The sequence below is a fragment of the Cibotium barometz genome, chromosome 23 (genome assembly GCF_041138505.1).
Source record: "Cibotium barometz isolate CiBa-2024 chromosome 23, ASM4113850v1, whole genome shotgun sequence".
In the NCBI taxonomy this organism is placed as follows: Eukaryota; Viridiplantae; Streptophyta; class Polypodiopsida; order Cyatheales; family Cibotiaceae; genus Cibotium; species Cibotium barometz.
In genome coordinates, this window is record NC_141068.1 from 30,137,330 (window position 1) to 30,161,440 (window position 24,111).

The following is a 24,111-nucleotide window of genomic DNA, read 5'->3' on the forward strand; positions in this document are numbered from 1 at the left end:
GTGGAGAGGAGGGGCCTATTTATAGGACCTTCAGTCCCCTTGCCCGACTTGCTGCCCAACCTATCCGGATCTGGCCAGCTGTCTGGTTTACTTGCTTGCGTCCAGCACTTGGCACTTGGCTTAATAAGCTGCCTGGACAATTTTTAGATGCTTCAACTTCAAGTGGATTACAAAACTGTGCGGGACTACGCATTGGAGATTGACAGACCTATCCTATGCTACTTTGATGGTGACTAGCGAGTGATACCTGGCATAGGGCTCACAACATGCTCAGTGTACATCTCTAACCCAACAGATTATCCCTAAAACTTGCATTTATAGTGCAGCTATGTACACGTGCCATACAAGTGCAGTAAGTGCATGTGATAACCTACTTGACAAAGTTGGCTAAAGAAAAGCAGTGGATGTTGTCACAGCCGTCAAGGATGTGGAGGTAGTGCATGGGGATACTTGCTGGCCTTGTATTTTCTTCTTGGCATGTGGCTGCATATGTTTTTTTTTTTTAATCGAGTATTTGAAAAGAGAACTAAAATCAAAAGATGCATGCTTAATTTGTTTCAGTCTTACATTTTTAATGCATTTATCAAAGAGAGTTTCTCCTGAAGACGTGTTTGCCACTGCATTTAATTGGTGTTTATCTCATGTATGGAATAGGTATTACATCACTTCCTTCGGAATTAAAGGACAACTACAGTGAAATACGAAAGCTGGATCAACATTTCCAAGGTACTTTCTGCTTAAGTAGTAGGTGTTTTGGGATTAAGCATATCCACATTTTTTTGTCAATCCTCTCCTCCACATTTAGTGCTATGTGATCTTGAGACCGATGGACGACTTGAAGATAGAACTGTCAGGGGAGAGCATCGTGAATGATCTCTTCCAACATTAGGGCGAGGGAATGCCACATGCATCATCGGCAGCATGGATGCATGTGATACCACTAGGGAATTATGAGTGAGTAGGTGACTTTTGACCTTTTTCGAGCCCTATTTGATTATGGTACAAGAGGATGGAGCAACTGTGAGGTCTAGGGATGCAGGCAGGTAGTGTAGTAGGACTCCTATGAAGGGTTTTCAAGTCCCTAAGGCATTGGCCTATAATAATGTTAGGCGTGGGACAAAAAGAGTTCGGGATTGGACAACAATTGTCACTTCAGCTATTGTGTGACTCTCCACTTGTCATTATAGTCTTCTCTTGCCATTTTAGCTCATGGGAGGCCCAAATCTATAAATTGGAGCCCTCTCTCTTCATTAAGAGCGGCTCTCTTGCTACAGACTAACCTCTACTATGATGGTTGCTCGCATTCTTGTCTACAACACTTCATGGGGAGAGTTCCTACACTCCTTCACTCCCCTCAACAGAAGGTTTCTCTATTTCTATAGCCTCTTGATGGTTGCACCATCCCTATATTTGATGGTTGCACCATCCCTATACCGGCTGATTTGAGGGCTGTACCTATTGTTTCAGCCACTGTACCTGCTGTTCCAGCGCTTGTACTTGCTGTACCAGCCATTGTACTTGTTGTACCAGCCCAAGTTATTACTGTATCGGCTGAATGGAGAGCTGTACCGGTTGAACCAGTGGGAAAGAATCAATACCCACATGGAGGTATATGGATTATATTGATGGCTTGGTGCCTTTGTACCAGCTGAATTTTACGATTGCCTTGTGTTGGGATGTGTTATGGCATTTGTATACGGATAATCCAGCATCTCCCGTGGGGAGAATAAGGCCTTCAAAGCTTGTACATGATATTATTCTCCTTGGGTAATAAAATACTCTGTCGGGGGGGAGGGTGTGTCGGCCCATTCCGACCTCTTTGCGGTGTGGGATATATGTTAAGGCTGTGGCCGTGTTTAAATGTTTTAATATGCATTGATGGTATCAACAAGTGTGTCAAAGGTATTAGTCTGCCAGGCACTGGGAGCTACATTGGTATCAAAGCATAGGTTTTCTTGGAAGCGGAGGCTTCCTTCTATCAATAAGGAAGAGAAAAGATCTCAAGTGGGAACCACACTTACCATCATTGCTGTTAAGCATGGCCAGCCGCTTCATAGCCTATGAAGCAAGAGCATGAGCAGTAGGCAACTTGGTCTAAGGATTTATGAATTCACAAAATTTATCTTAGAAGTATGGAGTTGGCTTTATGTGCACGTGTTTAGCACCCTTTCCATATGGATATTGCAGATTATATTATCAAGCTTACAGGCAAGCTATATGGAGATATATCTTGGGATATTTTAAGGATATGGTAAGGAGATTTTTCTTTTGGGTTCATGACTAACCTGGCAAAGAAAAGCTAAGTATACTTTGAGTTTGCAAAGTTGGTGCTTTTGCGATTTACTATGAAGTGTTTTTTATGATCACTAACCCTTGTATAGCCATGCAAGAAGAAAGGTATTGTTGTTTGCCTTGAGATGGTTTCAGGAAAACATTGTTTATGGCTTCCTTTATTTGGGATACATTGGACTTACAGAACTCATGGCTTACATACCTGTGTAGTGTTCTCTTACCCTACGTGCTCTCCTGAAGATTGTTTCTACCATGTGTGGGTGAAACAATAGAAAGCACAACATGGGCACTTAAGAGGGTAGTGTCAAGCACAACATACCCTATGTAGTGCTCTCTTGTCCTACGTGCTCTGAAGATTGTTTATACTATGTGGGTGGAATAATAGAGAGCAGAACATGCCCTATGTAGTGTCAAGCACAACATACCCTGTGTAGTATTCTCTTGTCCTACGTGCTCTCGTGAAGATTGTTTATACTATGTGTGGGTGAAATAATAGAGAGTAGATAGAAGGGAACATGGGCACTTGAGAGGGTAGTGTGATTTGGTGGCCGAAATGCCTACAAACTATTGGTGGCCGAAATATCTATAAACTATGTGTAGTGAAAATGTGGCCGAAATATCTATAAACTATGTGTAGTGAAAATGCTCATGAACACCAAGCTATCTATGTCTGTGAGAGTGATTGTTTTATCTTATTACTTGAGCCCACCTCTCATCCAATGTGTGTGGCCAAAGTAACAACACAGAGTGAAAGTGATAGAGTGGACATGACGCCTGGTTGGCAGGGGACTTATGTCTACGCCAAGGATCATGTGAACTGACGCGTTGTTGGTAGGAGACTTATGTCTACACCAAGGGTCAATAGACTAGAATCTAGTATTATGGAGACTTGTTTTGTCTTGTCCATTTATTTTGGGACATGATTATGATATTTGGACTTATGGGATTGTTTTGTCTCGTCCATCTATTTTGGACATGATTATTATATTTGGACTTATGGGACTGTTTTGTCTTGCCTATTTATTTTGGGACACGATTATGATATCTAGACTTATGGGACTGTTTTGTCTCACCCATTTATTTGGGATATGGATTCTTTCAGTTATATTGGATTTTTGAGACTATCTTGTCTCGCTCACTTGATGGAACATGATTCTATCTTGGATATATGGCTTGAAGCTTAAAGTTGCAGACAACTTTTAAGAAGCTAGGGAGGATGTCACCAGCCTACACATTTCCCAATATGAAAGGGGTCTGGTGGCTCCAAGGCATCAAAATATTTGGAAAGTACAAACTTTGGAAATGGGGGATTATCCTAGAATACGAAGGATCACTCCCCTAAAATTTAGAAGAGTTACTATTTTTGGCCCGATTCTGATGGAAATTCCGTTCACGTCATTACGTCTTGAATTGAGCAAATGGGGGGACATGCCAAAGCACATTTGACAGAAGCTCTACCAGTTAGGATATTTTTAAAGGTAAGATTATGGGAGAACCCATCTCTTAGATTGGGACATGTGGCAAGAAAGTGGATCAAAGTGAAACAAGTGGCCTCACACTTGTCACTTCAGCTTTTGTGTGACTCTCCACTTGTCATTATAGCCTTCTCTTTCCATTTGAACTCATGGGAGGCCCAAATTTGGACGTGAACCTGCGCTAGAGTGCTAAAGTGACGTGAACCCGCGCTGTTGCCCCCGCCTGCCCTCTGTTGCCTCTACTTGCTCCTTTGCTACTCCCGCCTGCCTCTGCGGCCTTCGCCTGCCCAATTGCTGCCTTCGCGTGCCCTTCTGCAACCCCCCGCCTGCCCCTCTGCAGCCTTCACTAGCCTTTCCTCAATCCCCACCTACCCTTCGCTAGCCTTTCAATCCCCGCCCTTCAGCTGCCCCCGCCAGCCCCTCTCTGCTGCCCCCCACCTGCCTTCGCCTGCCCCTTTTGCTGCCTCCGCCAGCCCCCCTTTTGCTACCCCGCCTCCCCCTTTGCTGCCCGCCCCCTGCCTTCTTCAGTCCCCGCCTGCCTCTCTGCTGCCCCCGCCTAAAACTTTGCCCTTGCTTCCCCAGCTGCTCCCCGCCTTTGCCCCCCTTCTTCTGCTCCCGTTTTTCCAGCAACTATTTTATCTAGATTCAAGTCAACCGCCCACTTTTCTTGATTGGTCTTATGGCTTTTTCTGCCGCAGCCAATCTCTCATCACGTGCACTGGCCGGGAGAATCATCAATTTTTCACAAGACGAGCTCACCTCTCTTCAGCACGACATTGACCTTGAGGTCCAGACTACCCTTGTTGCGAGAGTTTATGGTTCCCACCTCTCTCGTTCATAGGCCCGTGAATGGCTTCTAGCAGCTCTCCCTTCGGAGCTGATTGTGCACTTTCAGGATACTCGTTTACTTGGTCGAGGCTTCTTCCAGGTGGACTTTCATTCTTCAGAAGCTACTTCTTAGGCTTTGGCTAGCAGCCCCTTTCCTCTTGGTCCTAGGAAGATTTTCTTCTTTCAGTACGAGGTGGGCTTTGATCCAGTGGTGGAGGATCAGTGCCTTACCTCGGTCTCACTACGGTTCCCTGCTCTTCCTCGGTCCTATTGGAAGCTTTTAGCTTCCATAGGGGCATCCTTTGGCCGGCTTGTAGAGGTACCAATCCTCCCGAGCTCTCCCGCCTCAGCTTCCGCGGCTGTTACCGCCACTCTTGATGGTGTACCCCAGGTCCTTGTGCTTGTTCCTGATCCATGGATTACTGATGATCATGTTATGCTTCAGAGACCTGACGGATCTCATTTCCGCCAGAGGATGTAGATTGCAGGCAAACCTGACCAGTGTCGGATTTGTCGTCGACAGGGTCACATTGCTACAGATTGTCCCAGATCGAGGGGCCATGCTAGGAGGCGGCATGGTCCTACCCATCAGAGGCCTTCTGCAGATGCCAAGACTCCAGCTGCTCCTTTGCCAGAGCAGACCACACATCGTTGGGTTGTGGTTAGGGATGGCAGGCACCCTCGGACCCCCGTACCTGCCCCTTAATCCACACCCCCTGTCGAGCACCCTAACCCCTATGCAGCTCTTGTCTCACAAGATGTTGATCCTTTTTTGGAGGATGAGGCCTTGCAGGCACATGATCTGGATCCCTCCCAGGAGGATGCTGCATTACAATTACAGGATGATTGCACCCTTGAGGATGATGTTGCACATTCGCATTGTCATGGTACCTCTCCAGTTTTGAGGACTAGCCCTGGCTTTTCCCCGGAGTGGGAGAGAGAGGTAAGGTTTACATCGTCAGATTTTCCCTCCCTTACCTATGCGAGCCGTACTTCCGCCTCTAAAGGGGGTCCTTCGTCGACCACGAGATCTGGTCGTTCCTACTCTGAGTCTTTATGAGAATTGTCTCTTGGAACATTCAGGGTCTTGGGGGTTTTTTTCCGCGTCGACGGAAACAAATTGTAAAAACCCAGCTTCATTGTGCAGTCACAGGTGGACCTATGGATATATTGCTCTTGCAAGAGCATAAACTGGATGCTAGTTAGTGTGGGAGATCAGGCAAGCTTCTCTCGGGACACACCTTTTGGTCACCGGCTGTTGGTACCAAGGGTGGTGTTTGTATCTCTATTTTAGCTTTGATCTTGCCTTGCATCATTGGACATGGTGTCATTTTACCTGCGAGAGCGCAGTGGATCCTTCTTATACAGGGTACTACACGCATTGGTATTCTCAACCTCTATGCTCCTAACCATAGAGGTGAGAGGATTGCCTTTTGGAAATCTCTCACTACATTGATGCCTCTTGCCGACCATTGGATTATTGGTGGGGATTTTAACATGGTTGAGATGCCAACGGATAAAAGAGGTGGACATGAGGGCTTGGTGCATCCTCTTGAAAGAGCGTCTTGGGAGAGGTTTATACTCTCCATTCATGGTAGAGATTGTTGGCATGAGGATGACATTTTGAGGAGTCCATCCACTCTTCTTTATTCATGGTCTAACAGGAGAAGAGATGTAGGATGTATCTATGCACGGTTAGACAAATTTTATGTGGATGATTGGGTGCTTGACAGAGGTGGACATACTTTGATTGCTACAGGCACCTCCAAATCGGATCATTGCCGAGTGGTTTTATGTATTAGAGATCCGAATTGCCATGGATCAGCACCCCATGTACGCATCCCTGATCATTTGTTTTCAGATGCAGAGCTATCGTGTCGTATGCTTGATATTTGGAGATCTCATGACTTCTTACAGGCCTCTCAAAGCCTGGCCTCTGCTCTCTGTGATATTAGTGACTTTTATCACACATGTGCCCTGTCTAAGAGGCAAGAGGCCTTGGACTTAGAAAGGGCTATTAGACGTAGATTGGCTGCCTTGCAGAAAGAGCACGAGAAACATCCTCATGCTCAATGGGTTTCAGATTCTTTATGTATTGTTAGAGCAGAACTTCATCACTCTCTTGAGCAGCGTGCGGAGTACCGTTTCCATGCCTAGGAATCCTTTTGGACACAAATGGGTGGCAGAGGTAACAAACATTTCTTTGCTTCTCACGGCCCATCTCATGCCAGAGATAGTGTCAGGCAGTTGCAGGATTCACATGGCACTCTTCACTCAGATCCTCTTATGGTTAGACAGATTGCCACCGATTTCTATTGCGAGCTTCTTAGTGCTGAGCCGCATTCTGATTTGAGACACAGGGCACAGAGGAAGGTTTGGAATGCATTGCCACATTTGATCACTGAGGAGATGTGTGCCGCTCTGGATGCCCATGCCTTTTTCTATGCAGGAGTTCAGTCATGCTCTTCATGCCTTACCTCATGGTAAGTGTCCAGGGGAGGATGGCCTCTCCCTTGTTTTTTTCATTACTTTTTGGGATGAGATTGGGGCTGAGATCACATCGGCTTTGCAGGAGATGTGGGACACAGGTTCTATGCCTTCTTCTCTCACTGAGGGGCTTATTTATCTTATTCCTAAGAGCGGGGATAAGACATTGACTGGCCAGTGGAGACCTATCACCTTACTTGGGACTGCCTATAAGATTCTTGCTAAGGCAGTGAGCATCAGGTTGCAGTCAATTTTGCAGGATGTTATTCATGATACCTAGAATGGATTCTTACACGGGAGGAGCATCTTTTCTCGTTTTGGGAGGCCGTCGAATGGGCTAAAGCAAGCAATCAGCCCTTAGCCATTCTACTCTTGTATTTTGAGAAGGCCTCTGATAGAGTGGATTGGGACTTCCTTGAGGGTACTCTTAGTCATATGGGCTTCTCTCAGAGATGGATCAAGGGAGTTTCATGCATGTATTGTGAGCGCAGACCTCCGCCTCCTCCTGGCCGAGTGGTTGCAGCTGACTGTGCACGCAAAGGCCGTGGGCTAACACACTCATGCCTGCAGCTCCGTGATCCCCCGCTGCAGGTACTTTTATTTCAGAAAATAACAAAATAAACAAAGAAAAAAAAACATTGCAGGCATTCTGGTGCAGGTTTAGCAATCTTTTGGGGTTTGCCAAATTCCCCTTTGCCAGAAAAATTGCAGGTGGTGCCATTCATGAAGTTTGGGTTGGAATTTGGGGGGTTTCCAAATTGAGGTCAAAATCAGCAAATTGAGGCTCTTTCAACTGCAGAAATTTCGGGCTTTTGTGAAAATTGGCCAATTAACTGCACATTGAAGCGATTGGAGTGCGTAAAAGTTGGGGCTTTTCAGGTTGGAGCATGTAATTGGGCATTCAGCTATGATTTGTCGCATATGTATACACATTGTGTGTAATTGGACAATTTGGTGCAGGTTTACACTTGCTTCAGTTTGCAGGCAAACATTTGCACAGGACATTGGGTTGCCTAGCAGTGCACATTGGTGCTTGGTTTGCTTGCAGGTATATTTTGTTGACATGGCTCAAAATGCTACAGATGTATTTGGTGCGCTCACCCAAGAGGACAAGTTGGATGGATCTAACTACTCCCTCTGGAGTTTCATGATCCGTAATTTGCTAGTAGCCAAAGGGCTTTGGGGCATCGTGTGTGGTGATGACACACGCCCACTTACCATACAGCCAGCCACGCCTCAAAGGGAAGGTGCTCAAAGAGCTCCTGAAGTAGAACCTGCTTCCACACAAGAGCAAAAGAGATGGGACTCTAGGGATGCACAGGCCATGTCATTGATAGCCCTTTCAGTGAAAAGGACTATTATTCCGCACATTCGTTCTTGCAAGACATCGAAGCTTGCATGGGACACATTGGAAGCAATGTATCAGGTACGCAACGAGGCAAGAGTTGCCTACTTGAAGAGGCAATTGGATCTTCTTTCTATGGATGAGGGTGATTCCATGGCAGATCATCTCACCAAAGTGAAAGATTTGCAAGAACAATTGCTCAACATTGATGAGGTTATCCCAGACAGACAGTTGGTGACCAACACTCTTCATTCTTTACCACCTTCCTACTTGGGCTTTCACACCTCTCTCAACCTCTATGAGAGGAGGTGGTGATCCCGTCACTTTTGAAGAGCTGGTGGGTTTACTCTTGCAGGAAGAGCAAACAAGAGTAAACTTAGCAAGCAACCGTGGTGGAGACAAGGCATTTACAGCCAAGGATAAGGGTAAAGCAAAGAGCTTTAAGCATGGGGGACAACAGTCTAGCAAGGCTGGTCATGGATAGCCCTCTTCTGGTGGTGAAAAGTCTGACAAAGGGGATGCAAACAAGCTTAAAAAGAAAGGCAAGTGTCACTACTGCCATAAGCCTGGACACTACATCAGTGAATGTAGGAAGCGCATTGCAAAAGAGAAAAGGAAAGAAGCAGGCAATGCAATAGCAGACTCTTCTAATGACAAAGCACAGCAATCAGCTAATGTAATTCAGGAAGAGTACACTTTTTTGGTCAGGAAGAGTACACTTTTTTGGTCACATGCACTAGTGACACACCAAGTGCTTCAGACAATGATATGTCTTGCATTGGATCTGACAGACAGGATGTATCATGGTATTTTGATAGTGGTGCTTCAAGCCACATCACTTCATGCAAAGATGTATTTCAGCACTTGGTTTATGCTTCAAATGGCCGCACTGTATCATATGCAGATCATACCACATATCCAGTAAAGGGAATTGGCAATGTCATACTTATTGCAGCCAATGGTGCCAATATATGTATGAAAAATGTATTGTATGTTTCAGGCATAAAGAAAAATCTGCTCTCCGTCTCAGCCATAAACGACCAAGGTTTAAAGGTTGAATTTGAAGATGGGAAGTGTTTGGTAAAAGACCCATCAAAGGGTTATGAAATAGTCACTTCTAGAACATGATACAAAGGCTTGTATAAGCTGGACAGCTATGACAAGCGTACTTATGATGCAAATACAGTGGCTACCCACACTCCTGCTATGCATGATGCAGAGCTATGGCATGCTCGTTTTGGGCATGTAAATTTTCGGAGTTTGATGCTTTTGCAGAAGCATCATATGGTTGAAAATATGCCGCCTCTTGAGTCTCCACCAAGACATGTATGTGAGGGGTGTATTTTGGGAAAGATGCAACGAAAACCATTCCCCAAAGATGGAGCTGCTAGAGCTGAAAGTAAATTACAGCTCATACATAGTGTTGTATGTGGTCCAATGCGGACACCATCCATAGGGGGGCATCTTTACTTCGTCACATTCATTGATGACTACTCCAGGTTTGCTTGGGTTTACCCTTTGAAAGCGAAAGCAGAGGTGTTTGCATGCTTTCGACACTTTGTAGCAATGGCTGAAAATATGTGTGGATGTAAAGTCCAAACACTCCGCTCAGATAGAGGTGGAGAATACATGTCAAATGCATTCAAGGATTATATGCTTCAAAAGGGCATCAAACACCAATGTACTGTGCCTTATACACCGCAGCAGAATGGTGTAGTTGAAAGAAAAAATAGATCTCTCATGGAGATGGCAAGATGCATGGTGAAAGCACAAAAGTTGCCTCATAATTTTTGGATGGAAGCTATAATGTGTGCAACTCATGTGTTGAACAGGTGTCCAACAAAAGCTTTGAGAACCATAACACCATTTGAGGCTTGGTATAGCCGAAAGCCAACAATGGATTCTATGCGTACATTTGGGTGTTTGGCATATGCACATGTGCCAGACAACTCCGAACAAAGCTAGATGACAAAGCAATGAAATGCATTTTTGTGGGCTACAGCAATGAGAGCAAAGGATACCGTCTTTATAATCCAACAACACGAAGGATTTTTGTCAGTAGAGATGTGGTATTTGCTGAAAATTCAGAACAGCCCATGTACAGCTTGTATAAAAGTAATGATACAGGCATACAGGACATGTTTGATGGACTATTATCCATTGCAATTAGGGGGGATTCAGATCAGCCAGCCCCTACACAAGAAAATCCTCATGTAGAACATGTGGAACAACCAGCCATTCAGCCCCCTTCTATGGAAGAAGTGGAAGATCTTGTCAGGGAAGAGCAAACAGCCATAGACACAGCCAAGTCAGTACCAAGATGCTTGCTGAAAACTTTGCAAGAAAGCAAACTTGCAGCTCCACTCCCAGGTAGAACAAGGGCTAGTTCCAGCCATGCATTGAATATACATCGTGGGGAGTCTGCATTAGCCATGGGTGGTCTCTTTGATTCAGAAGAGCCTTCTTCTTATGAAGAAGCACATGAGAATGAGCATTGGGTGCAAGCTATGCAAGCTGAAATCTCTTCTATCATGAAGAACAATACTTGGGATCTTGTGGAATTGCCTAAAGGCAAGCATGTCATTGGAACAAAGTGGGTGTACAAAGTCAAAAGGAAGTCTAATGGTACTATTGACAGGTACAAAGCAAGACTTGTGGCTAAAGGCTACTGCCAGAAAAAGGGAATAGATTATGAAGAGACTTTTGCTCCTACTTCGAGAATGACCACAATAAGATCAGTGATTGCATTGGCTGCACATAAAGGATGGAAAGTGCATCAATTGGACATCAAAACCCCATTCTTAAATGGGGATTTACAGGAGGAAGTATATGTAAATCAGCCCATTGGTTTTGTAGTTCCTGGTGAGGAACATAAAGTATGCAGGTTACACAAAGCATTGTATGGGTTAAAGCAAGCTCCAAGAGCTTGGTATGATAAAATACATGCTCATCTAACCAGCCACGGTTATGTGAATAGTCCAGCTGAAAGCACATTGTATGTGAAGAAAACCGGTGCCGATATTCTCATAGTCATCGTGTATGTAGATGACATGCTCATTACAGGTACTAGCAAAGCACAAATTTCAGATTTCAAAGCTGATTTGATATGTCAGATTTGGGGCCTTTACACTACTATCTTGGCATACAGTTTATGCATACAGATGATGGCATTGTTATGCAGCAAACTAAGTACATAAAAAGTTTGCTAAAAAGGTTTCACATGGATGAATGTAAGCCCATTTCTACTCCAGTAGAACCAGGTGTACGGCTTACTATGCATGATATTGGAGAGCCTTTTGAGGCCGGCATTTACAGCCAAGCAGTGGAATGTCTCATTTACTTGTGTAACACGAGGCCAGACATATCTTTTGGGGTGTCTTTGTTGAGCAAACTCATGCACAGCCCAGACACAAAGCATTGGCAAGCAGTCAAACGCATTTTTCGTTATCTTCAGGGTACCCTGGATCTTGGTTTGTTCTATCCCGGGGGGGGCAGCTTGCAGCTTTATGCATACAGTGATTCAGATTGGGCTTGGCAGTTCATGCATATCTTGGTTGAGTAAAAAGCAACCCATTGTTGCCACATCTACTTGTGAGGCTGAGTACAGGGCAGTCTTCACAGCTACAATAGATTGTGTATGGTTGAGAAGATTATTGGCTGATCTTCGTGAGTGTCAGCAGACACCCACCACCATTCTCACTGATAGCCAGAGTGCTATGGCCGTGGCACGAAATCTAGTATTTCATGCACGTACCAAACACATTGAGATTCATTATCACTATGTCAGAGAGAGGTTGCATGCAAGGGAGATCAGTTTATCTTACTGCCCTACACAGGATAATGTTGCAGATCTATTCACAAAGGCTTTACCTCGAGAAAAGTTTGAAGCTTTCCGCAAAGCTTTGGACTTACTCTCATACAGAGAGTGATCTGCTACCTTGTACAGGTTCACACTTCCACTACAGGGGTGATTTGTAGGCATATGCTCGCTTATGGTAGTGCTATGTGTGAACATGGCTTAACCAAGGGTACTTTTTCCCATGTGGTTTTTCCCCTTGGATATCAAGTGTGAAAGGACACTCTACATATAATATTTTGTACTTCTATATTATATGGATGTGGACACACATGCAAGGGTTGACTTGCATTTTGTGGCTACCACACTTTTGGCTCTCTCTCTCTCTCTCTCTCTCTCATTTCTGTGTAAGCTTCTCCATCTTGCACCTAACCCTAATGTGCAAGTTTGTGTGTGTGTGAGTGTGTGAGTCCAACACCAACAATTGCCTCATTTATTCTATCATGCCTAGTGGGAGATTGAGGAGATGTAGTATGGAGGAGATCATCCCAAATACTAGGCTTAGTCCAATGAGGATTGTTGATCGCTTGGGGAAGCACTGGTATATTGACCCTTCTCCTCAGATAGTGACTCATGGCTCTTGGTGTTTGTGGCTATATGGTGGCAGTCATATCAGATATCTTCAGTGGGATCCAGGAGAGTGGGAGTGGATTGATGCCTTCGATCCTTTGAAAAGCCTTCCTTTTTTCAGTTTCACTGTTCGGAATGCCAGGCTTCTCCTCACTGGATAGATGCATAGGATCCCTACTCTCAGGCCTCATTGGGAGAGCTATGATATTTCTCCAGTGATACAGCGCAGATATTGGCATAGACTTTGGTACTCATACAGAAGGAGCCAGATCTCTCATTTCTTTTGGTTATTCTTACATGGTGGTCTCCCGACCAATCAGTGGAGATCAGTTTTCAGTGTAGCACCTTCCTGTCATCCTAGATGTGCGGTAGATTCTGAGTCCGTACAACATTGTCTATGGGGATGCAGCATTGCACAGCAGATTTGGAGTCCTGTAGCCCAACTTATGGGCAAACTGAGTGGCCAAGCCATGCATGTGACTTGGGGGGCAGTTGCTTGGCTCTCCCAGTCCGGTCCGCAGCTTTTTTATGAGGGTAGTGGTACAAATTCTGCTTTTTTTATTCGTAGAGGTATTGCCCAGCATGGTTTATTGCAGGATGTTCCTCACTCTGATTATATTCTTTCCCTTCAATTTTTTCTCCTCTTTCATCTCAATTTTCTTTAAAAATCTGTAAAGACAAAACGATAAAATAGATTGAATGTTTCTTGTGTAAAATTGACTTCTTTGCCAATGTCACGTAATTTGACACCCAATTGCTGAAATTTCTTAGAAGTATTCCACTAGCTCTTCAATTTCTCACTTTCTTCCAATTTATAAATCCCAATTTGGTACTTTCAAGCTCAATGGTTAGATTATTGTTTTGCCCAAATTTGTCTTCTTGGTCAATTTCATCTAGTTTCACACTCAATTGTTCAAATTTCCTACTAGTGTTTCACTAGCTCTTCAATTTTTCCTTTTCTTCCAATTCATAAATCCCAATTTCATACTTCAACCTCAATTACACCTAATTTCACACCCAATTGTTGGAATTTCTTACAATTTCTTCAAATTTTTTCAATTTATAAGTCCTAGTTTCGTACTTTCAACCTTAATCGCATCTTCTTCTTTTTTTCATGAGATCTTATTCTATTCCTAGTCGCACATGAGAATTTCACTCGGCTACACACACCATACTAACCACACACACACCCGAGTACCACAAGGGGATACCACTCTTTCCAAATATTGGCCACTTTATAGGTAGTGGACAAGCCGCGGGACAAACTCCACAAGTTAGTCGCTCGGTCGATTGGAGTGAACACCCTGCATAGCTTTGTTTGGTAGAACTGGGCGTCGTAAGTCGAGTCACAATCTTTGATGTCCAATGCAACCATCGTCCCTGATCCAGAGCGTGAGCTTGAAGGGTATGCATTGCACACTGTTGTCGCTACATGATCGCCGAAGAGGAAGGTGGAAGCAAGCACCATGACAATCTAATGATGACAGCCTAAGGAGTGTGGATGGCTCCTACGTGCCCACTTGCACGTAAACACACCCTTAGTATAAGATGTCCCCAAGAGGATTTGAACCCAAGACCTCCCGTAGAAAGTCCAAGGTCTTATCCACTAGGCTAACGCCTTGGGGACTTAATCGCATCTAATTTCACACCGGATTGTTGAAATTTCCTACATTTTTCTCAAATTTTCACTCTTCTCCAATTTGATTTGACAAGTGTCACTTCAAGACCTCTCCATTTCGTCCACAAAGATGAAACGAAATGAAACGTGTCAAAACGACGAAACAGACGATACGTTTCTTGTGACTATGAGTAGAGCTTAGTAAATCTACATGTCTTAAGTGATGGATAATCATTTGAGGGGGAGTGTTAGAAATAACAAATAATTATCCACCAAACATTAGAGTGTGTAAAGGTTGAAAGGAGTTACATTTACTTGTCAAACAGAGCTGTTGTAATGGTGCCTATGTAAGGCTCATCAACTAATGAAGAATAATGCTCTTCCTTTTTGCTAGGCACTTGTGTTCATCTCTTTTGCTCATTCTCTTGTGTCTATCTCCTTCATTAAATTGATCTCTATGCTTAATCACCATGCTTAACCATCACTTCTTTCCACTCTAATCTCTCCAATCCCTAATTTGAACATCTTTTAGAGAGTCTTCAAAGTTGCCGTTTGCAGTAAATGGAGAATCTTTGGCTTCAATGGCGGTCGCTTTACTTTTTGGGGTTGTTTAGGAGGGCTCTTCTCACCTGCCGTTTATGTGGGGTGGAGTATCTTTAGTTTCTGATGTTATGGAGGCGCACCACATGAGGACATATCATCATATTTGTCTTCGTCTTGGGAGGATAGGCCAATGGGTGAATCTTCCAGGACAGATTTCTTGGAGATTGTACTGACAACAATCGGGGTTTTGACTTTGGTGTATTAACGGATGAGGACATGGGTGGTTTAGACATTTGGTACCGAGTAGTACTGATGGATACAGATTTGGTGCAACATTTTTGAGGAGTATTGTTTTTGTGCTTTCTTCCTTCAAGGTGCATTGGAGCTAGTGCAAGCAATTCTTGTGCTCATCTAAGCCAATACATTAGTGGTTGGAGTGTGAATAGTGGAGTTTTCTCAAGTCATTCTCTGCAGTGTTCTTCCCATGGGATACTCAGTCATCAATGTTTTTTCATGGATGGTTGGACGGACGGAAAGTGTCGGATCAGGCAAAAATTGGTCATCCGCAGGTTTCTTTACAGGTCTTTGTGCTGACGCAGCAAGGACAGAATGTGAGCCTTCGCACTGTACACAAAGTGGTCTCCTAGTGTTCAAGTTTTTGGGTATCTTGCATGAGATTTGCTTGGATCTTTTCGTTTTATGGAAATGTACTTCATATGGACACCATGCAATTAAGGACAGCTACAATGCAAGTGGGGGATAATGTGACACAACTCACTTGTGGTACACAGAGGATAGCATGTACAGGCCTGTGGGCAGGCGCAGGTGCCACGTGACGATGATGACATGGCAGCGATGACATGTGGCAGGTCATGGACCTGGCCAACAGCAGTAAAACAAACCAACCAATACCATTGGTGCATATATATATACATGGGTAGCCAAATCGTCATAATCATCTTCTTTCATCAGCGTTGGACTTCATAGAGTGTTTCTCTGTAGGCAAAGTGCTAGTTAGGAGTGTACAGCATGTCACAGGCCTGCAGTTGATGCTTTCACTTGGCCATTGTACTAGGGATTCAGTTGTATTACTCCTTTCTTGTACATAATACAGACAATAGATTAGGACTCTTGTAGATGTTGTGCTCTTCTTTCTATCTCTGAAAGCCCTAGCACATAGGCACAAGTGTTCTACAGTTTATGGGATAATTCAATCCCTTAGGCAGATCTAGACAAGCCCTAGGAGGCCCGAACGGGGGCAGGCCATGTGAAAAAGGCCTTATATCATCCTGATTCCAGTGTGTGATAGTGTTTCTGTATTTCTTTACCTCTTGCACTTACTGAAAGGTTTTACTGTTTTGTAGAATGCCAGCAGCAGTTGGAAGAGCAGTATGAGCAGGAACTGGAAGATGCAAAGAAGGCCTCTGAGTCTGACAGTATGCTGCAGGCCTTCTCTTTTTCAAGGAAAGTAACAGATGCAACTGACATATGCAAAGAAATTGCTGAACAAAAGATTAGATTGGCAACACAAACTTACGAGAGAGTAAGTACTCCATAAGCTTACTGAAGCTTGCCATATTTGACTGGTGGGGAAGAATCATGTTGGGTTTTTCTTTTGTTTCTTTCTGATAATGGGAGGCCTCCTTTTTTGGATTGCAGGTCGATGGCCACATACGCCGACTGGATAAGTATCTTAAGAAGTTTGATCAGGAGCTTAGGCGTGGTCTGTATCCCTCTGCATATATCTTCTCATATGTGTTTGGTCTATCAGAAAAACCTTTTTTTTAAACAGATACGGTAGTTGGTAATCTTAAAAATATCTAACTTTGCATTTGTCTTTCTGGTTAGTGGCAGAGAGTGAGCTCACAGGAGGTCCGTCTGCTTTTGAACAGAGGCTTGGTGTCTCTGATATGGTTGGAAAGGAAGGTGACATCAAAGCTAACTGCAGAAAGTAATCGTCTTGGACTCTTTTCTATATACTTTAGGGTTGTTAATTTTTATTATGAATAAGCTGTGTTGGTCATTTGATCAAAACCATGCAGACAGCAGGCAGTAGAGCAACCTGTAAGCATGGACCTTGATCTGCCTATTGATCCAAACGAACCGACTTATTGTCTTTGTAATCGGGTCTCTTTTGGCAAAATGGTTGCATGTGACAATGATAATGTGAGTATTTAAACCTTTTTTATTTCTGTAGTTCTCAAACGGCTTTTGGACGTGCACATACATGTGTGTGTGTGTGTGTGTGTGTGCGTGTGTGTGTGTCACCACACACACATGTATGTATGTATGTGGAAATGTGAATGTATGTATGTATGAGTTGATCAGCCATGCCCTTCTATGCTTTTACTTATGTATATCTATTCTTTGCGTGCTGTGCTTGCAGTGCAAAATTGAGTGGTTTCATTTTGAATGTGTGGGTATCATGGACCAGCCAAAAGGGAAATGGTATTGCCCCGATTGTGCGCCCAAAATGAAGCAGCGTAGAAGAGGTTAGCTTCTGGTGCAGAAAGCATTTTGATTTAAACGGTCAGAACCTTTTCAAGTCCATGGCTTCCGATTTGTGGGGACAGGTGACTCTGGTTGGTGAACCACGGGCAGATCTCAATTTTTTTTTCATACCTGATTATTAGTTAAGATCCACAGATTTGGAAATTCTTGTCCCTAAAACCCAGGTCCGAGTGTGCACATTTCAGTCCCTTACTTCACATCCCCAGTTCTACTAGGCTCTCTTTCTTCCTGATGTTGTAACACTGGGCCTGAAGAACATTGTTGTACTGTACAAGAGGAATCTTGTAAAATGACTACTAGTAGGTTCAGTGAAGTGTGTACATATTTTTAATTAGAGTTTTGTCTTATGTATTTGAAGTTAACTACTGTAGATTAACAGTGAAGTGTCTACGTATTTTTCATTAGTGTGGTCTTATGCATTTGAAATTAACACCAAATTGCACACTTTCCTTAGCTGTACATGGGTGAGGTCAGTTCTTGATGGCCAAATCACAGACTTCCCTTAGCTTTATACATGTGAGGTCAGTTCTGATTCACCTGGCATATGTGATACAAACTGATAAATTTATACCCCCACATATGTCTTTTTCTATTGGCTGCATTGTAGTGCAGATGGTAACCTACTAAATGTTTAGCCAACAAGAACAGAAGATTGTGTCAACCAAGCACTATTATTGCAAAAATCTCACTTTGTTTATGAAGCCAACATGACATGAAGGGCTCATTGTTAGAATTAAAGCAAGCAACCTATGTGATTGATGGCCACCAGTCGGGCATAGCAATGGCGCATTCTAAATCCATCTTGACCATGTGATTGGTGTGTGGGATCCATCTTCTGCTGTATTAGTGGACATGCAAATTGCTTTGAAGTATTTGTCCAAGCAGCTCATGATCCTCCAAGTGCAGCAGATAGCGAGATGCAATGTGATATTTGCATGTTGGCCTCACCTCATATCTCCATTTCATTTTATTTTTATGATAGCATGCTATAGGGGTTCTCAGAGATCCAATTTGCCATTCAATAGACAAATCTTAGTAAACAAAACACAATATTGAGTTTCTATCACTTATTTGGAGGTGAAGGGGTACACTCATCCATAGTGAAGGCTAATATTAGTAGAGAACGGGCATGTGCAAGTGCGTGCACACTCGTACACATACACGGCAGTTGGTCAGGCAAATGTACTGCATATGATAGTAAAAAGAAATAGGATAAACCAAGGTGCTTCAACTTGGATCAACTTCAGGTTCCTCACTCTTGACTTTTTATTTCTTTGTGAATCACCATTCATGCATTCACACACACATTTGCACTCTCATAGACGCACGTGCGCACACACACACACACATTTGCACTCTCGTAGACATGCACACATGTATACTTCTATTGGAGCTTTATTGTCAACACCCTCCCTAAAGCAACAATAGGAATCTTTCTCATGGTCCCTCCCTTAACAAGGTGAACTAACATGCCACCCTCCCAAAACAAATAACTTGCAAATTCCCTTTGTAAATGATTGTCTCGCCTTTGCTCTAGTTGTGAACAAGTGTTGTTTTATGATTCCATAGTGATCCAACCTGTATGTAGTAATTGTTCTGTAATTTATTATTATAGTTTATCCATTGGTGATCATTTGAGTGTGGTTTACTGATGAGTTCCTAATTCAATGAATTTTTCTGAATTTTGATTATATGTATATATTGAAGTCGCCTAGAAGAATTATCTTATTGTGAGTTGGTGTTTTAAATAGGTATTTTCTTTTATAAGTATTAAGAATAGTTTTATATTTGGATGTGGGGGTCTATATGCTTGTCAAATTATTTGTGAAGTTGTAGTTGATTGTTACAAAAACCAAGCTTTTATAAAGCAATGTTGTTCCATGGCTACTGTATTTGTTTATTGCTTCAAATTCATTTTTAATTAGAATTGATACATTATTTGTGGTTCTTTCTCGTCTTAGTATTTGTTCTAATCGCATAAGATAATGTGTACTTGTTATTTCATTGTGGTGTTTTTTTTTTAAGGTCTTATGTTCAAACAATGGATTAACAATTTTGGAAGTATATTTGTGTAGTCCCTTATTTGCCATGGTGCAGTTGTTAATATTTGCATTTTTGTTATGATAATGTTGTATGCTTTGAAATTATCCATGGTTAGTGCATGTAAGAGAAGAGATATAAATTTTGGAGCTCTTCTACTCAATATAGTTCAATATATGCAAGTCCATGTGCAATATAGTGCAATATATGCAAGTTCATGTGATTTTATTTCTTGAGGATCAAAGGCCATGGTTTTAGTGTTAACCTTATGCTTTATGTATTTGAATTAAAAATTGTTCTTTAGTTAATGTATAAGCTTTGTTATTTCCACCTTGTATTTCTTTGATTATAGGAAAAATTGGTGTTCATGATTTAACAATGTCTTTATGATATAAGTTCTTATTATTGTGTTGTGTTTTTTTTCAATTGTTTCATTTTCAAATTTCATTTAAAGTATATGGTCGTTAATTATTGAATGTTTTTTTAATACAATCATTTCATGTGTTTTAAATAAATATTTTTTGATAAACTAGTTATCTTTGTGGAATCTTTTGGCAAATTAAAATTTTGAGGAAAAATATCAAAGCATGTATCTTTTGCTTCCAAAATAATTGGTGGTGTTCATATTCGCAAATATAAATTTATTATGTTCATAAGTTTTTTTATTTGTGTCAAATAGAAATGGAGTTGTTAATATGGGTCTCTACAACATTGTGTATTAAATAGTTTAGTTTGCAGATCCAAATTTTTCTACCTATTCCATCGACGTCGCTAAGCTCAAGTGATGAATCTTATTATTTTTTCATCCTCTCGGTGTTTTTGCTATTACACCACACTCCACTCTTAAGCTCTTCAAAGTATGTTGTAAAAAATTCTACACCCTACTACTCTTCACACTTGTATTCACTTCCTTCACTTCATAAGAGTCTTTGTTTCTACTTGAGTCACTCAGCTAAGCACTTCACATAAAAAAAACTTGCTTAAACCTAATGACATAACCCCACAAAAGGAACACAAATACCCCAAAGATGTCAAAAGCTAATCTACCAAACATGCTTCTAGAATTGGCTCGTGGTTCTTCTAAAAAACAATCGCTCACATTCAATGCCAAAGTATCACAAAGTGTGCATGCACCATACCCTCATCATCCATGGCAACCATACAGCGAGGTACATTTATGGATGGGGGGCCATGCTGGGCAGAAGCCTGGTCCATCGTATGACCCACAGTCTGGATTTCCTTGATTGGTGTGCACACAATGGATTGGGCTCAATAATGCCATATTCATTCTTTTTGGCAAATCCCACCTCACCAATAACTAACCCCTTCAACAATAACCTCATGATGACTAAACCCCGTAATCATCTCTCAACCAAAGTGAAAATTATCGAGGAAAGGCAAAAAAAAAAGTTAAAGAAAGTAGAGCGTTGGAGCTATCACATGGTTGAGAGCATGCACACACACACATCAACCCACACAACCCATGCATGACGTTACTTGCACTATTCACTACGGGCTTCACACTTATCTTGTAAGAATAGGCACTCACAATAGTTGCACCTACACAAAGCCTTGTCATTGATAGCCATCCATGTATATCTCTAGACAGAGGGACCATGGTGGGTGCAAGCCTCATCCATGATATGTGACCCACATCACCTAGATCGTGTGAATCTCTTCTTTGACTATAACCAACACAATAAACACATCACATCGAAGATGTAACTAGCCAAAAAAAAAAAAAAAAAACCTAATCTCTAGTTCCATCGTGAGATTTGGGAACCATAAATTGCCGCACATCAGAATTTAGGACCACCAAGAGTAATAGGCAATCAAATGAGGTCATCTTATTGAAACCCATAAAGCAAAGGCATGCCCCCCTTCTACCACTTCCCCTTTGTTTACAAGGCCTAACCTTAGAGATGAGGCCTCACATCAAGCACTTTTAAGGCCAACCCAAACCTAGCCTCAACAAGCCCCGAGGCTCTCACCATTACTACATTTTTTACCATCCACACCTCTTTATAAAACTAGTAACATCTTCACCACCTAGACATGGACACGATCATCACCATTAGGAAGGGGACACGTTAACCTAGACATTATACAATTTTTGGACTCAAGAAAGAGGGCCCTATAAAAAAAAAAATTAATGGGACTATTCAAGAGCTTACCTTAGCCTTTGCCGAATCAAATATTGTTAGGTCTCGTCTTTGAGTTGTAGAACTCGTACTAGCTCATCCTTGGTCGTGTCCTCACTTCATTGTTACACTAGAATGCTCCTTTGTCACCAGTGGGGTGAATGAAGATCTCTCTATGCCTAGATGGAGGCCAAAAGAGATAGCCTTCACAATGGTTCTCTCTCAAAGAAGGAGGGAGAACAAACCTAGAAACTAATGCAAGAGGGAAACCTACAAACCAACCTATCTAGCATGCATGCATCAAGCAAGCAAGATTTGATAGCATACGTGCAAGAAAGAATAGCTAAGAGATGAGCTCACAAGTATTCTATTACAAGGGAATGATAGTGTATTCCTTAGTGCCACTATTTACTAGTCTTAAGAGATGAGCTCACAAGTATTCTATTACAAGGGAATGATAGTGTATTCCTTAGTGCCACTATTTACTAGTCTTAAGCAAGTACATAAAGTCCTTAGACTTTCCCTATATAACATTAAGGTCAAGGTAAGGACGCTTTATATGTTCTAGCCCCATCTTAAAAAAGATAAGTGCCCATTCGAGCGAGTGCCCATTCGAGCGAGTTATGATAGGTTGGGTGGGTGAAACCATGTTCACCTATACACGAAGTGGTTGGATCTTCAAGTTTTGGCAGTTGGTAGAAGCGCCCGCACCCTATGTGGCAGAATGGGCATAAAAACCACCATAGAATGATTTGCACATGGACAGATTGTGGTCTGGATCTTCTTGGTGCGACAACATATTATGCCTAGAACTTACAACTTCCACGGTCATAGGGTGGTGACTTTGGAACCAGTGCGGGTTGGTAAGTCTCACCCCATGTCGAGCCTTATCTATTACTTTCCAATTTTTTATGGGCCCAAAGTTAGTACAAAACTCTCATCTAGGTGTGCCGCAATTTCAAGCTCTATGAAAAGAGACAAAGAAAGTAAAAAACTAAGGGTCAAAGAAAGCATTGTGTTGGAGTTTTCATCGGAAGGAGCTTTTACACAAGTACACCTTCGCCCATAGCCCATGCATGACACCTATAATATACATTGGATCGCCCCATGATATCAAAACTTGATGTATGGCATGTCTTTGAAAGTAACCACCTTATGACCGTGGAAGTATTTGACCATGCTAGTGGAAGTTGGAAACTTCATTGAGGTCGAAGACCATATGCTCTTTGCTTATCCATTGGCATGTCTTTGAAAGTGACCATCTTGTGACCGTGGAAGTATTTGACCATGCTGGTGGAAGTTGAAACCTTCATTGAGGTAGAAGACCATTCTTTTCTTATCCATTGGTTCTTGGGCACCTCCTCAAGGATGAGGATGATGTGATAAAAGAGCCAGCATGTGGCTCTATTATAGCGGGTTGGGGACCTTGGTGTAGTAGAGGTCATTAAAGTTTTTCATTTGGAGCTGCATCTCCATGGTGGTGAGTGGTGTGGGTTTATCAATATATGGGAAGTTGTGGATAGGCCCTTTACTTCCATGCATAAGAACTTGCATCAAGACCACCTTCTTTTGATTTTTGTCATCATGTACTTAAGGTCAATGCGATCATTGAGGAGATAGGGCATACACTACTTGGGTTGGACCTATGGGCTGGATAGTCCACAGGTCCCTGGAATCAACAAAGTGCCAAGCTTCTCTAGTGTTCCATGGATGGTCAATCTTCCACTAAACATCATGTGATTCATTTTTTGATTCACCATACATACTTTGGCCATGTGGAAGGGTGTATGAAGGTGGTTATGCCTTGGAATGTGAGTCTGAGGGGCTTTGTGATGTCTCCAACTTTTTCTTCGTTGTGGGGGAGGCTAAGGCTTGGGTTGTCAAAAGAGACTTCTTCATAAGCTAGGAAACGACTAGTCGAGTGGGTGGAAGCTATTTGCCAATGGCATGACATAGAATCTTTGTAAGCACATGGAGATAATGTACCTTGATTGCCTGTCAAGTTTTCGCACGAGCCTTGGCATTCATTAGTAAAAGGATTCGACCAAATTAGCTAGTTGGCCAGTAAAGCAGCTTGGCTAGGATGGTGAGTGACACCTTATTGTGTTGGTCTCTAGTCTTCTAATGAGTGAGGAAAGTGAGCACATGGGACGGGGGCATGTCTTCAAATTTAGCTCCATTAAAATTGAGATCGTCTTTGGTGGGGATCAAGTCCTGAACCACCCTTCCTACTATGGAATTTCGAGGCGGTGGCTAAGAGGTGTAGGGATCTTCTAACAAGATCCTCGGTGAGAGGGATCCAATGATGCACGCCCATCCACCAGTATCCTAACCTTCCTTGGATTATCCATATTATGGTAGGACTCAATGTAATGCACGGTGAGAGGGATATCTGGGCCCTATGA

At 42.6% G+C, this 24,111-nt stretch overlaps 1 protein-coding gene across 2 annotated transcripts in view; it reads left to right on the plus strand.

Moving 5' to 3' along the window:
* The window catches only part of LOC147625838 (PHD finger protein ING1-like), a 53,362-nt gene extending 35,461 nt beyond the window's left edge, over positions 1 to 17,901 (plus strand). The window contains exons 2-8 of one of the 2 annotated variants that reach the window (XM_086817415.1): positions 655 to 726; positions 16,379 to 16,557; positions 16,674 to 16,737; positions 16,863 to 16,965; positions 17,057 to 17,180; positions 17,401 to 17,506; positions 17,588 to 17,901. In XM_086817415.1, coding sequence (XP_086673541.1) covers positions 655 to 726; positions 16,379 to 16,557; positions 16,674 to 16,737; positions 16,863 to 16,965; positions 17,057 to 17,180; positions 17,401 to 17,506; positions 17,588 to 17,604 — 665 coding nt within the window. In that variant the 3' untranslated portion in view covers positions 17,605 to 17,901. The remainder of the gene's footprint in view (positions 1 to 654; positions 727 to 16,378; positions 16,558 to 16,673; positions 16,738 to 16,862; positions 16,966 to 17,056; positions 17,181 to 17,400; positions 17,507 to 17,587) is intronic. The other variant, XM_086817416.1, reaches the window with a different exon arrangement.
* Positions 17,902 to 24,111: the final 6,210 nt, after the last annotated feature.